This window comes from Perissodus microlepis, chromosome 12 (assembly GCF_051167445.1).
Source record: "Perissodus microlepis isolate ML-2025 ecotype Zambia chromosome 12, ASM5116744v1, whole genome shotgun sequence".
NCBI classification, from domain to species: Eukaryota; Metazoa; Chordata; class Actinopteri; order Cichliformes; family Cichlidae; genus Perissodus; species Perissodus microlepis.
The window spans coordinates 32947169-32962864 of NC_140472.1; the positions used below are offsets into that span (position 1 = coordinate 32947169).

At 41.0% G+C, this 15696-nt stretch overlaps 1 protein-coding gene across 4 annotated transcripts in view; it reads right to left on the bottom strand.

Moving 5' to 3' along the window:
- The window catches only part of fras1 (Fraser extracellular matrix complex subunit 1), a 316636-nt gene that overhangs the window by 188886 nt on the left and 112054 nt on the right, over window positions 1-15696 (bottom strand). For 3 of the 4 annotated variants that reach the window (XM_084946697.1, XM_084946696.1, XM_084946694.1), the window contains exons 7-10: window positions 15249-15332; window positions 10505-10606; window positions 8968-9159; window positions 971-1060 (exon numbers count right to left, since the gene is read on the bottom strand). In XM_084946697.1, the coding sequence (XP_084802823.1) occupies window positions 971-1060; window positions 8968-9159; window positions 10505-10606; window positions 15249-15332 (468 nt within the window). The remainder of the gene's footprint in view (window positions 1-970; window positions 1061-8967; window positions 9160-10504; window positions 10607-15248; window positions 15333-15696) is intronic. The other variant, XM_084946695.1, reaches the window with a different exon arrangement.

Genomic DNA, 15696 nt, shown 5'->3' on the forward strand with positions numbered 1-15696 from the left:
ACACTTTATATTCATATCTGAGATATTCTTTTATGCAGGGCAGGCTGCAAACCTCTTTTTATTTATTATACTTAAGGTTGTAATAAAATGTTCCCATTTAGACCAATCACAGCTTCAAATAAACACCTGAAAACGGTTTCATTTCTTTCAGTTTCCCTGTAAACAGTCTGTTAATGCGCCTTTAAATCAACCAGAAGATAAGTGTTGGGTAAACACAGTTCATTATTCTAACTCATTAACTTTCCGAGCTGTTATTTTCCAAGTCACTGGTGAATTCAAACCAGTAATCATCCCGTCACAAACCTGCAGCTTTAACCTTTCGGTGACTCTCTCCCATCACAGGAAAACACCAAAGCTGATACAACGGTGTATAAATGTGTGCAGGCGCGTAATAAGTATGCAGTATCTATCGGTTTTTGTTTACTCGTGGTAAGATTAATTCCTCATGGGAACAAAGAACAATCTATTCAAAAGGATAATAGTTCTCCCGACACTCGCTCTGAGCCACAGCTTCGTTCACCATCCTGCAGCGCTACATTAGCATCGTCCCCATCAATGTGAAAAAATTAAAGCTTTGCATTGTGGTTTTCCAGGTCTAACCTATGAATAATGAAGCTGATGAGCCTCTAAAAGAACACAAACAAAAGATTGTGACCTAAAAAGCCCTGATTAATTTCACAGCTCTGTCCAGAAAAACACATTTATTCCGTCTGAATGCAACTGTAATTTCCAGTGTTTCGAGTTTGTGTTTGTGTACAGCTTAATAGCGATGTGTTTGTTTTCGTAACAGCCTCCTCTGCAGAGAGACTTCATGCCACTTAGCTTCTTTTTTCTTATGTGAAGGGAAAGAAGCCCTGTGGAGTCTTCGTCTCTCCCACACAGTAGGAATTCTTTGCCTGATTTTGCAATTTTCCATCTTGTTTATAAGCAAACAAGCTCAAAGTAAAATCTACACTTGTGATAGAAGTACCTTGTAGGATTTTCCCTTGTGCACACAGGAAGGTTTCGCAGACGAACACTCGGGGCAGCATTTCCCCGGCAGGTTAACGAGCTCAGATCCCTGAAAAAACAAAGGAAATGTACATTTTTATAAAATTCTCCTCATGAAGTTACAGACGGCAGCTAAAAGAAAAGAGTACAGCACAAGAGAAAGCTATTTTGGAAATGATGAAGGAGAATAAAGGAGTAACGTGGAAAAGAAACAGAAAAAGAAGGAAACAGGACAAGAACAACGAAGGAAGGGGTAGGAGGGAGAAGGGAGTATGGCTGGAAAGAAGGAGGAAGAGAGCAGTAGACAAAAGAAAGTAAATTAATTAAAAAAGACTGGAAGAAGAGGCAGACAAAGGGAGGGAACAGAAAAGATAAAGGAAGAGAGAGCAAACCAAAGTATTTGCTGTTAATCTTCACATAGAAAAACAAGCTAAGATGAGTCAATCAAAACTCCTGAGTCATCTAAACAGCATAACCTGATGGTTATTCAGCTATAATTTGATTGCTGGTTGCTACTTATTAATAATTTAACTTTTTCCTCAAAAAAATTACAAACACTAGGAACTATTTTCTCTGCACCAAACTCCACCCACCAAGTTTCCTCTGCTCACTGAGCACAAGAAATTGGAAATCCACTCGTGTTTGTGACAGCATGACCAAATGAAAGTATTGCTCCATCCTCTTGAGATGTTAGGTTAGCTGTCGGGTACTGTAGCTACTTGATGGTGGATGTTGCTCTAAAATAAGCTAAACGAAGAGCGACAGTTACTCAGCTTCTCCTGGATGGCTCTGCAGAGAAGGCGAGCATATTGTTGAATGGATCAAGTCATGAGAGTAGTGGAAATCATTAAATATTTGACAGTTTTGCAGCCTGCAGACAAAGAAAACTGCCCATGATATCATGCATCACATTAAAGTAAGACGGTTACGTTATTTTTACTGACTGCGCACAAATTACTGTCTTTTATTCATTTATTGACGTAGATGGACTGAATGTGGAAAAACTGAGATATTGTTGAAACTGCACTTGTGTTTATGAAGATATCTCAGCTCCAGACAGCTGCATGCTTCCTTCTGCTCAGTGATGAGTTTGTTGGGTGCAGTTTTCTAGGGAAAAAGCAATTTCTCCATTAACCTCCTCCCAACAAGACTCATGCATTACTATGATTACCTGGGTCATGAGGGAGGCGCTGCTCCTGTGGTTATTTTTGGCACTTTGAGCACTACACACCATTTAGTTCCATTATATTCAAGACATGGAAGTCATCTCTATTGCAGATATCACCAAAATCTGGCATCTAGAGGCGGAAACTGCTTCTGTAACTTACCAATTTCTCCCATGTGTTATTGATTTTAATGGCTCCTCCTACACCCATACGCATTTAAACTTTAAGAAAAGATGAAACTTGGAAATAAAAGATGCATGTCACAGTAGTAGTATCCCAATACTGCAGTTTTCTAAGACTAGAAGTCCTTTCAGTACCATTACAGTAGGTACATTATTAGTGCAGGAATCATAAACTGCCTGTATAACTGTACCCCAGTGCCTTTCTCCGCCTCCTGACCTACACATCATTAAACCCATAACCTTGTCTTAATTGTTTTGCGCACACACACTCACGCGCACACACAAACACACAGTGGAAATTGGCGCTGTCTTCTCTGCACGGTGACCTTGTCGAGTTCAAAGTTGGAAAAATGCCAGTTATGCTACTTAGAGCTAACGACACTTAGCAGCTGTAATTATCGCCATACAGCATGATTAATGAGGGCTTATTTGGTCGTGGTCAGGGATATTAAAGCAATATTATTAAATCTGCTTGATGTAAAACTGGATGAGGTGTTGAGTCAACGTGGCGTGGAGCCTAAAGCAGGGGGACTGAAGCAACTATGGGAACACCGGCTAATAACTTTAACAAATCCTCTAGGCTGTTTTGTTCAAACACACTCACCTACATTCCTGACTGGGCCAAGTCTGACCTTTGATGACTTAACATGAAGGCTATTATTGCTTCAGCTGTTGCACTCTGACTTTTAAAGATCCTTTTAATAACACTTTACATGACATTTTAGACCAGAGGCGTCCAACTCCAGTCCTCGAGAGCTACTGTCCTGCAGGTTTTAGACACATCCTTGTTCCGACACACCTGAATCAAATGAATGGCTTGTTATCAGGCCTTTCCCAACCTTAAGGGCATGGTGAAGAGGTAATCCAACCATTTGATTCAGCTGTGTTGGAGTAGGGATGCATCTAAAAGCTGCAGGACAGTAGCTCTCGAGGACTGGAGTTGGACACCCCTGTCCCAGACCAAACCCATCTGATGGAAACATATCAAAAAGAAAAATATGTATTTATTAATATTTATATTTCAAAACACTGGCATCAGTTCAATAACGTAAAAATGTCATTTTTAGACTGAGTTTAAGGACACGGTCCAAACTGTTCATCCAAAAGGACATCATGCTGCGGTTTACATGGTTTGCATTAACAGATACATTTTGAATAAAAGAGGAAAATCACTATAACTTAGAATTAGATCATTCCCAAATGATTTTGGATTAAATTTAGCATCTTTGTATTTCCATAGACTAACGAGGATGCTAACTAGTAGGACCGTCTTTTTCATCATCATGTTCAGGGTTTCCATCACTGCACTGTAAACTTGTCTGAGTCCATCATGTAGTAGAAACTACCAGGGTGGGCAAAAATTTTCTCCTTTGTGTGGTCTGTATATACAATGTAACAGGGATATATTTATATGATTGATGTGTATTTTTAACATGATTGTCAATTCTAATGTGTGTTTTCTACAACATTAGCTGTAGCTGTTAAGCTGCCAAATACTCAACCTCGACCTACAGTCGGCTACATAAGTGTTTAGACCAAGGATAGGCAACACTAGGCCTCGAGTGTCGGTGTCCTGCAGGTTTTAGATGTGTCCTTGAGCCAACACAGCTGATTCAAATGGCTAAATGACCTCCCCAACATGTCTTGAAGTAATCATTTGATTCAGGTGTGTTGACACATGGTGATATCTAAAACCTGTAGGACACCGGCACTCGAGGCCTGGAGTTGCCTACCCCTGGTTTAGACAGTGACACAGTTGTTATAATTGTGCCTCTGTAAACCACTGCAGTGGGTTTTAAATCAAACATACAAGTTGAAATAAGATGAAATCCCCTGAATTTAAGCTGAGTTCTCAACTTCTGCTTTTGATGGAGATGTAACTAAAACATTTAAACAGATTTTAAGACATTTGATACGTTTTAAATGGTCTGGCATTTATGTAGCACTTTCCCAGTTTACTTCACTACAAGCCACATTGACACAGCACTTTTTAATTCATGCATTTAGTGCTTTATGTACAACGCATGCTGTTGCACACCCACAGGTGCATCGGGAGGGAATCTGGTGCTTAGTATACTGCTCAAGAATATTTCAACATATGCTGTGAAGAGGTAGATATCGGAACAAAGCCACAAACACCCAAAACTTGTATTGGTAAAAGTGCATTTTAGAGGTTTTAATACCTTTTGAGAACCAGTAGATACTCCATATTTAACACTGACACTGTATTACTGTCTTAAGAGATGCTATGCATTTAGCAGAGGGGTTCAGCCTGGGGTAGGTTTAGTGTAGCTGAGCGCAAGTCATATTTTTCATCTAGTGACAAGCTCTAGGGCCAAGTTTCTTTCACAGACCATTAGTTTCATCTTGTCTTTCAGTTTACTTCATCTCAACTGAGTGAATTACCTGTGATGCAATCAGCCAACCTCATAACCTCAAATGATCGCCCTTCCTCCCATTCCACCAAGTGTACGTTTAAACTGGTAAATTTCACTGTGGCAAATACAGGAAACTGAACAAAGTAACAGCGACATCTTCCATTAACTTTTAAGTAGCCTATTTAAAAGAAAGGAAATGGGATTTCAGGGTGCTGACACGTTGCATCAATAGGCCAAGGGTTTGACAGCAAGGGTAAGCCTTGAGGAAAGGTTAAGCAGGTGGGGTCTGCAGGAAAAGCAAGTTCACATAGTTTTATATGATCATAAAGGAATCATGAGACCAGTAATGATGCTGCAAGCTCAAAACTGAGATCATAAAAACACAAGAATAAAATTATACAAACATCGAACACAGGTATTACCCATTAGCAGGAACATTAGAGGTAATTATGTTAAGAAAAGCAACACAGCCAGAGTGACATATGTTCATTTTAAGCCTCAATTTAAACTGAATATGGATTTTAAGCTTGTGTATCATTCAGGTTGTTGAAGGGAAAAAGACACAATTGTCTCCAAAAGCTTTATACATGCAGATCTGTTGGACACAACAGCTGTGAGGAAAGAGCTCATTTTTGAACCAACACGCTGGTGACCAAATCTGAATCACAAAAGCATATTTAAAATACAACACATTAGGCTAATGATGCTTTGTTTTCAATAACAATTCAAGATTTTAGAAATGTTCCATTTACAAACTGCAAACAGCGCTAACTTCTCATCACAGGATGTTTGTCTGTTTTGCAAATTAGCGGGTTCATAAATTTGAACCCTTTATGTTTGGAGATGTTTTTAGGATTGGTTCAATTAGCTAAACTGTTCATTGTACCAATGTTTATAAAAACAGCTTAATGGTTTACTGGTTTCACCCGACATCAGTCTAACCATGTGCTTCCAGTAAAAGTGGCACAATGTTAAACAAATCCAGGAAGGTGTGTCAGTGAGGGCATGTTGCTATTAAGATTATATGATTATTAATATTATGAAATGTGATCTTATGAACGGCCACCGAGGCTGAGTCATATTCCCGTAAGCGTGTGGTGCAAGGAGGAGGAAAATTGTAACAAAGCTCAAGAAATAAATAAAACGGAATTCAGGGAACATGAGCGAAGACATGCGGTTAAACTTTATATTAATAAACTACTGGTGACAGCATGACATTAACCAAATAGTTGTCTGCATCACGTCAGTATAACAGCAAAGATTACAGAGCTTTACTGTAACTTAACAGTGAAAGTTTCTTGATGCATTTTCAATCATCCAGGTAAGTAAATCTCGAAAAGTTGATTCTGTTCATCTGTTCGTAGCGTTTTGTGGGAGAAACGTTTCGTCACTCATCCAGGTGACTTCTTCAGTCTCAGCTGACTGCAGGTTTCCAACCTTATAAACAGTACATTTGCATAATGACTGAAACCAGCCCACTGAAGGAACAATGGGCTGGGAGGTCAGTTACTTAATCTTAATTATGCAAATTCTCATGACCACTGATCCATGACCATGAGTACCGTTCACAGAGAGTTGGGGAATGGCTGCAATCACAGCATTGTAAGATGGTGACAGATGTACCCTTAGGCCCCCTCCTCGATTCAGAGATGGTCTTTCCCTTTTCATGTAAATGGCCTCCTTGACTCCGCCATCAAACCAGCGTTCCTCCCTGTCCAGGATGTGTACATCCTCATCATTGAAAGAGTGTCCACTGGCCTGTAGGTGTAAATACACTGCAGAGTCCTGGCCTGACGAGGTAGCTCTTCTGTGTTGTGCCATCCGCTTCGCCAGAGGTTGTTTGGTTTCCCTGATGTACAAATCCTGGCAATCCTCCTGGCTCTTAACAGCGTACACTATGTTACTCTGTTTGTGTCGGGGGACCCGATCCTTGGGGTGGACCAATTTTTGGCGCAGCGTGTTTTGGGGTTTAAAAGCCACAGAGACACGGTGTTTAAAAAAATGCGTCTCAACTGCTCCGATACTCCTGACACATATGGGATCACTACAGGTTTTCGCTTGGGCAGCGGTTGTCCTTCTCTCCTGGATCGGCTGGAGCTTTCTTTAGGTGCCTTCCCAGCTTTGACAAAAGTCCAGCTGGGATAACCACATTTACTCAGGGCCTTCTTGATGTGCTGTTCTTCTGCCTCCCTGGCTGCTGTGTCAGTGGGGATGGTGTTCGCTCTGTTGTAGCGTCCTGATGACACCCAGTTTGTGCTCCAGTGGATGATGAGAGTCAAACCTTAGATACTGATCCGTATGTGTAGGTTTACGGTACACGTCAGCTTTTAGATGTCCCCCATTACTGATGGAAATCTCACAGTCTAAGAAGGCTAACCTGCCACTTTTCATATCCTCCCTGGTGAATTTGGTGTGTTGGTCCACTGAGTTACTGTGATCCGTGAATTGTGGTACGTCCTGAGATTTGATTTTCACTCAGGTGTCATCCACATATCTGAACCAATGGCTTGGTGGTGTTCCAGGGTAGGATAGCAAAGCCCTCTTTTCCACTTCTTTCATGTACAAATTGGCCACGATGGGTAAAACTGGGGAGCCCATGGCACGCCCATGTTTCTGCCTGTAGAACTGACCCTTGTATGTGAAACAGGTGGAATGAAGACACAGTTCCAAAAGCAAACACACTTGGTCGATGCTGAGAGCGGTCCTGTTGCTGAGGTTGGGGTCATCCTGTAATCTCTTACGGACTACCTCCCATGCTTCCGTGACTGGGATGCAAGTGAAGAGAGATGTAATGTCGTACGAGACCATGGTTTCATCTGCCTCCATAATGACATCTCTCATCTTCTCAACAAAATCCAGGATGTTCTGGATGTGGTGTTCAGAGCTGCCTACCAGCGGGTTGAGGATCGAAGCCAGTGGGTTTTGGTCAGTGGTTGTTGATCAATGGTCATGAGAATTTGCATAATTAAGATTAAGGAACTGACCTCCCAGCCCATTGTTCCTTCAGTGGGCTGGTTTCAGTCATTGTGCAAATGGACTGTTTATAAGATTGGGGAAAGCTGCAGTCAGCTGAGACTGAAGAAGTCACCTGGATGAGTGATGAAACGTTTCTCCCACAAAACGCTGCGTCCAGATGAACAGATCAACTTTTGGAGAACAGTGAAATTTCTTACAGTGTAGCCAATCATGTCAAAAAACTGAAATACTGTGAATTGCTTTTTTCCTTAGATTCTACATACATACATACATACATACATACATACATGTTAAGTGATTTATTTTAACCACCTAGGACCTTACGTCCACATATGTGGACACCACATTTTGGGTCGTCTAGATCAAATACTACATGGGCCTGATATCCACTTATGAGGACATTATACTGCCACTGTTATATCGAAATTTAAAGTGAATGTCCGGACATGTGGATCTCAAAAAATAAAAAAATAAAAAATAAAATAAAAAAATCTGGTAATTCTTTGTTTTTGCATTCATCAGGTCCCAATCAGCCCAAATATCAAAGAGAAATTAAAAATGCATGCCATGAAAGAGTTTGGGTATTAGGAGGTTAAGGCTTATTATGGTTTAGAGGTCATCAACAGACTCTAGGAACCTGATTTACATAAGAAATGCAAAATTTAGTTTCATCTAAAAAAAGAGGACTTTGGCTCTCCAAGCAGCAGCCCAGTTCTCTTTTTGCTCAGCCCGTCGTCTCAGCTCAACACAGAGATTAGGGATGTGATCGCAGGATGGATGGTAGGAGGACGATCATCACCTAGACAACTATGATGTCGGCAGTCTTCCCCGTGATTACGGTTGTGTGTACTGAACTAGATAAAGAGATGCATGCCATTTATACTATCTGAATAAAAATCAAATCAACCTCAAAACAATTTGAGATACTCAGTTTCTGATTTTATAAGCTATGAGCCATAAAATATATCATATATAAAAGTATCCTGAGTAATGTCTATATTTATATATGAAAGTTTACCCTTTTGAATTAAATAAAAATACATAAATAAATAAAACTTTTTTCCGAGATGCAGTGGGATGTCTCAGCGACCCTACAGCTGTCCTGCTTATGTGGAAATTCATTTAAAAAATAAGAGATGACCGTTTTCCAGCCTAAAACAGAAGCTGTGGCCTGAGGAAATGTTTGTGAATTTTAACCTTACATCCACAGATTTTTAAAATCGGGCCAGTTTTGCCTCTGGGCTTCAACGAACATTTTTTCCCTTTCGGGCTCACCTGTGGGCATTCGACACGTCCACACTCGGCCCTCTGACAGAGGACCTGACCCCGGCTGCAGCTACAGAACTCGCAGCCGGTGCTGTTCCACATGTCTCCATGGTAACGCACTGCGCCCTGGTACTGGCAGCTTCCCTTAGCAGCAGCGCATTCATCACAGCACTGCCCGGCACGCTTCACTTTGGTCTGCCCCTGTTTGGAGGCAGGATAATGTTATTTACAGATGATGAAAGAATGCAAACTGAGCAGCGGGAGAAGACGACGGAAATCCAAGGAGCTTATAAAAATGCTGGTTTTGTGCATCTCTGTTTCAGCAGAGAGAGATAAGAGGAGCGAGGGAAGAGAGAGTATGTGTTTTGCATTATTAAGGGGAAAGACACCAAGTGGAGTGGGCCACCAGACCGTTCTTCTAACTTTATTTGAAAGTGCACAGAGGTGTGCTTTTCCTGACACTGCAGATGTCACGCTTACTCTATATCTCAGCTCTGACAGCTACTGTAGTTTATTTTGACCCAATCTCACGCACATCAAGCAAAACCATCAACTGCAGGACTTTGAAATGTCAGGAAAAGTGGATGCAAACTGTTCTCGAGTCATATTAAGACAATACTTCAAAAAAATAAATAAATTACACATTTGTGAACCCATTGATGCGCAATTTTATCAACACGTGATTTACAGAAATGTAGTTTCCCTGACCAACATGGGTTTGCAGGGGGCCCGAGGCCTGTCCCATTGCACGGCCAACACACAGAAACAGACACTTGCATTCACACCTACGCCCTATTTAGAATCACCAAGTAACCTAACAGGCATGTCTTTGCATTGTGGGAGGAAGCCAGGAGACCTGGACCAATCACATCCAACGATCCCTTGTTAGCAAGGTGACAGTCCTAACCACAGCACCGTGCAGCCCTTACTTAAGAAAAACACCTGCAGGTTTACACTGGCTTCCATTACAATGTAGAATAAATGTTTAAATGCTGCAGCTAGTTTATAAATTGCTCAAAGCAAAGATATATTTTTCATGTGCCTAAAGAATTTAAACTCATTTCGGCTTTAGAGCGTTAGTCTGACCTTTTTCAATGTTTTTTTGTGCATGTGTGTATTTGGTCTTGTGGGTTTTGTATTTTCTTCTTTGACAGCATCAACGTCACATCTTCTTTTTTTCCATTTGATAAATTTTCCCATGTTGCACTGGTAAAAAATACTTCCTGGATCTATTTCTAAGTTGTGTCAAGCATCACCTCTGGCAAAAATGTTCAAGTGAATCTGTTTTTTAACTTTCTGGGTAATCTGGCTGCTAAACTAATAATCTGAAGACTTAGTTATGAAAAGGTTAGCTTAACGCTGGGGTGGGTTAGGTAAAGCGTCCAGAAAATAAATCTGAGGGCGTCTGAAATCCACGATGTGTTCGGAGACTCTAAAGGTTCAGAGATAGTTAGCGATGCATGATACTGTCAGTGTGTGGCGACTTCTGCAAAAAACCGAATGTCAGTGATTGTGCGCGTGCATTTGTGTGCATGAGATTACTCACCTTGTTGCAGGTTATGGGTGGGCAGGTTTTAGTGTGGCATTTAGATTGACCCCGGTCACACACGCACGTGGTGCAGGTGTTCTTCTGCCACTGCTCACCGTGCTGCCAAGAGACACACAAATACACATTTAGACCATCTCCAAACCCACACACACACACACACACACACTTTCAGGCTTACACACAGTGAATCACAAGCTGTTTGCAGGAAACTCACAGCTCATTTGAAACCAGTGAGCGCCTTCTTTTCTTTGAGAACAACAATGGGATGTCTCTGCAGTGTGAAAAGCATACAAACACGGAGCCAGCCACTAGATTTCCACATGATTCTCTTTAATTTGAAGACTATAACAGCAGTGAGCTCAAACACTGAATGCACAACTTGCACAGGAAGTGTGAAGTATTGAAACAGTTAGTTAATGAAGTATTTGAAATATGTATGAAGCATATTATTGAAAGCAAACTGGACTTTTATTGTGTAGGTCACCTTTGTGCAGTCGCTGCCTTTTGGAACATTTTTAATGGATTTTTGTGACAATGAAATATGGCCTGCTATGTGGTACAATTATCCAAAAAGCCAGTGCTGCATTTTTTGTTAGTGAACTTTTGTTTATTAGCCTGTTACTTCACACTAAATAGAATTTATCAGTGTCTGTGGGTTGCACCAGATACTAGCTTTAGGCAAAAGCTTAACACTCAACCCTCTGCCGCAAACATAGCAACCTCTGGCTTCAAAAACCCAGAGGTGTACAGGCACTTGTGTTAAAAAAATATTCTGGTAAAAGCTGAAGTACCGATTAAACTTCTTTATTCAATTAAAAGTGAGAAAGTCCAGGCTCGCTCACTGTTTTTACTCGTTGAGAAATATAGCTGCTGTATTTTTAGCTAGCAAAACACCGTGTGAGAGACTGCACAGAAACAGCTGATGTGATTGCTGATGTTTGTTGAGCTGATAGAAACTTGAATTTGAAAATACCTGCAAACTAAAAAAAAAAAAAAAAGCAAGAAAGTTTAAAGGTTACTCTCTGTGTAGCACTAGCTTGACGCGTGTACCGCAAACACAACTTATGAACTGCACCAAAAACGCTTAAATGGGCTTGACGTTTGCAGTCACACAGTGTCCACCGTGCACCTGCTTTGAAAGCTGTCATGGTGCGTGGCTCTGTGTCTGAGGAGTGTTTGGGATGCCCCGGTGACCACACCCTCTGGTTGGGCCGTCACCATCACACCTGCATCCCATTCCATGCGATTACGAGGAGGAATATTTAACCCTGCATAGACGGTTGCTCCACGCCAGTCAGTTATCACCCCTCAGTGGTTACTGTCCGGTGTTTTGTGCTGCGTGCCTGCTTGGCTCTCAGAGTGTACCATCTGACCTCGTCTCTGCCTCCTCGGATTTACCTCCCATGGACATGCTCCCCCTCTGAGTCCCGCGGTCCGGCTTTGATCGTAAGCCAGATTGCTCTAGGCCGGTCTTGTTGTGTCTCTCCATTCCCCTGCACACTAACAACCTTTTCCCCTCTTCTGTTGCAGCCTCCCACAGTCCCAATTACGGCTTCCCTGTGTCCTTTGTTTTCCTGGTTTCCTTCAGTTCTGCGATTAGCCTCTCGCCTCCCGTGGTTGTTCCGGGTCACCTTTTGTTGAATAATAAAACTTGTACTTGCTCGCACTGAAGCGTATTGAGTTTTGGGCTCCACTTGATTGCGTGAACTGTGGTTCATGACAAAAGTGTAAGGAGTAGAAAGTACAGATATTTGTGTAGAAATGTTGGGAGTAAAAGTTGCCCAGTGCAGAAACAAGTGGGTGACATCACAGTGGCTACGTCTGTGTTTTACATTCAGCATTCAGGTGTGGACGAGTGTTATCCTGCTGGCGGAGGTTGAGGATGTTAGGCAGATGTTACTCTCAGTGTTGTTGGTGCATTTCAGGAGGACGCTGCTAATAAAGTTACACGAGTACACAGTGAATTTGCGTTTATTATTATATTTACAAAATATCTGTTTTTTTTGCGTTGGTCATATCATTTTATTTTGTTGTATTTATCCGCGACACCTTAAAGGCCAGTCTGTGAAAGTATGTCTGACCTTAAACCGGTCCATGGCGCAAAAAATGTTGGGGACCGCTGCCTTAGAGGAGGGTGTGCTTGATCTGCAACACTTAGGTGGGCACCACATGAATGCTAAAGTTTCCCACCAGAGCACTGCAATGACATCACTTTAGCTTTCCCCCGGTGCAGTAACGCAATCATTTAAAATCATAGTTCTTTGATCTTCCTTGGTCTGTTGTAACAGGTATTTAAAACAGTGAGCAGCATGTTAAGCTGCACTTTTTCTACAATATTGTTATTGTTGTCAATGTTAATCAAAAACGCAAACACACAAAACATACACAGAAAAGGACAAACAGCTCTTATGTCATTTGGTTATTATTATGTTTCTTGGTCAGCTGTATCCTTCACAAACTCTTCATGCAGTGATCGATGACGGGTTTCAGACGCATCCATTTAATTTGTACCTTCTTTATAAAGTTCTGACTCCCTTTCAGAGAAAACATTTGCTTGTGCGCTATGTTGTCATGATACCAAAGGAAATGTCGCACAGATGTTCCACGTCTGATGTGTTTAAGATCCTAAACGTATTATCTGTTTAAATTTAAGGTCAAATTCTGTAAATGTCAGATTAAATTCCAACTTCCTTCCTCCTCCACCCTAAACTGCTCAATTAAATATTGATTATAGCCCAGAGGATGCAAATTATTTCATTATTTAAGGCATCAAAACCCTGTGAGGCACACTGTAGAGCTCTTTGAACATAACTTGCATGAAACTCTCTTTCGTATGCATGCGTATTACGAAGTGTATAATAATGATCTATACAACCAGGCTGATTAAAGGACGGCACAATAAATAGCTTTTCGGATGCATAATGTTAATAAAGTCTTAAATATCTGGAATCATGTGCTGTATACATGCAGACACACTTATTTACATTTCCTATAACTTCATCCACGTTCACATTTAGAGGATTTCTGCACCAACGATGGAGACTTTTAACAGTCACCACAGATCCCATGATCGTGTTACAATTTTGAGGGTAAAAGCAAAAACGATGCCTGTTATAACCCATTATAATGTTTCCTTTGATCCTTTTTGCCTTTGTGAAGTTTAGCTTGTACTACAGAGCAGGTTAAACATACTCAGGACATCTCTTTTGAGTTTAAGTTATCTAATAAAATTGGTTATGACCTTGACAGGCCAACCCAGGGTTTATAGTGTAGATACAAGTTCACATGACAGCATGGTGAACCGCAACATGGACGGAAATGCAAGCTGAGGAGGCCATAATTCACAAAGTGGATCAAACTATAATATTAAGAACAGCACAAGGGGGTAAACACATAAAACAGGCTGAAAGAAGTGTGATTGAGAGGAAACACTGAACAGTATGTACAGTATTTTTAAATGCTGTATGAATGTGTTTGAGCTTTATTCTGTACTGGAACACACACGAGTCTATTGGAAAGCTGTCAGTATCACAGCTCTCTATCATTAAGACAGTGGATGAGATGAATGTGAGACGGTTTTAGCTTCTTTCAGCTGCATCACTGATGGTGTTAAAGTGTCTAAGTACATAATTCAAACACAGGATTAGCCAACCAACACATTTTACATAAGGTAAACAAGTAAAAGGCTCGCTGTAGGTGTTTTATAATCATATCGCTATAGAAAAATAAAAAGCCTTCTTCTATTTAATGTTCTTTTCAATATTTACTGATCTCTCAAAGTGCTTTGAGTACAAGTCACATTTAAACATATCCACATCTACCACTTCTACAATCTCATATCTATGGCTAAGAATTATTAATTAACCTAGCATGCATGTCTTTGTACTGTTGGAAGCTGGAGTACTGGAGGAAACCCACACATGCCACACAGAAAGGCCCCCAGCTGGGTTTGATCCAGGAGCCTGATTGCTGTGAGCACCAACGCCTCTAACCATGCCACCGCTGTGCTGCCCTCTCCCTTATAAATAAAGTGTAGAAATGAAAAATGGACACTGGAAATCGTGAGATTGGATTTTTTTCCATTTTTAAATGTGAGAATTTGAAATTCTCCCAAAGCTCTGTTAATTTTTTCTTTTGTTGTTGTTGTTGTTATGTATACTACACGTGTTTTACACACACACACACATATACAATAATATGTGTGTGTGCATGCCGATGTGGAGGCACTCATGTATGGACTGTATAGCTACTCAGTTAGGTAATCGACACCAGAGGCAAAGCATCACAATTCCTTCTCTTATCCGTCAAGATGACGCCAACATGAATGAGAGTGTGTGTGTGTGTGTGTGTGCGTCTGTGTGTGTGCGTGTGGTAGAAAACGCAAACACACATTAGATAGAATGGGACATTCTGTGATCAAAAGAGAACGTTGGCAGTGAGCGAGATGGGAGCATGTGCACTGCAAACACAGCAGGAGAGGAGAAGGAGGAGGAGGAGAGAGGAAGGCTCAGATTTTTCATGTCAATAGAGACATTCACATATTCACTGCATGCATCATATTCTCACTATCATCACAGATATTCTAATCAATGTTTCAGGTTTCACATTTATAGATTTATGAGCCGTTATCAGCTGCCTCCAACACACAGAGGCTTTGTAAACCACAGGATTCACACAAATCTGCACAATAACAGGTGCATACACAGTACAAGCACAGTTCAAACACCCACAGGCTGCCCACCTGGTACTGTTTTCCAGCTGACAGACAAGGGTTGGACACACACTGAGGACAGCACTCCCCTGGCTGGATCACCAAGTTCTCCTGCTGAGGAAACATTGCATACATACAAGCACAAACCCTCTCAGATTAGCCGTTATTTCACTGTATTTCACACAACAAAGGGCATATAAGCTTTGACAGTACTGTTAGCCCACCTGACATTTTAGCAAATACAATTACCAAGAGGTTGATAAGATGAATTTCATCCTTAGCACAAAGCCAAACCACCTTGCAACAACTTCAAACCTTTCTTACTTGCATTTCTTTTTTTAACACATGAATATTTATTTAACCTGCGAAGGAATAAAAAAGCACTAAAATAGAAAAAAGAGGTGTCTATAACCCAAGAGGCATACTGGAATTTAAAACAGGCTCATCTATCTTTAGCATTTCAATATAATTTGTTTCT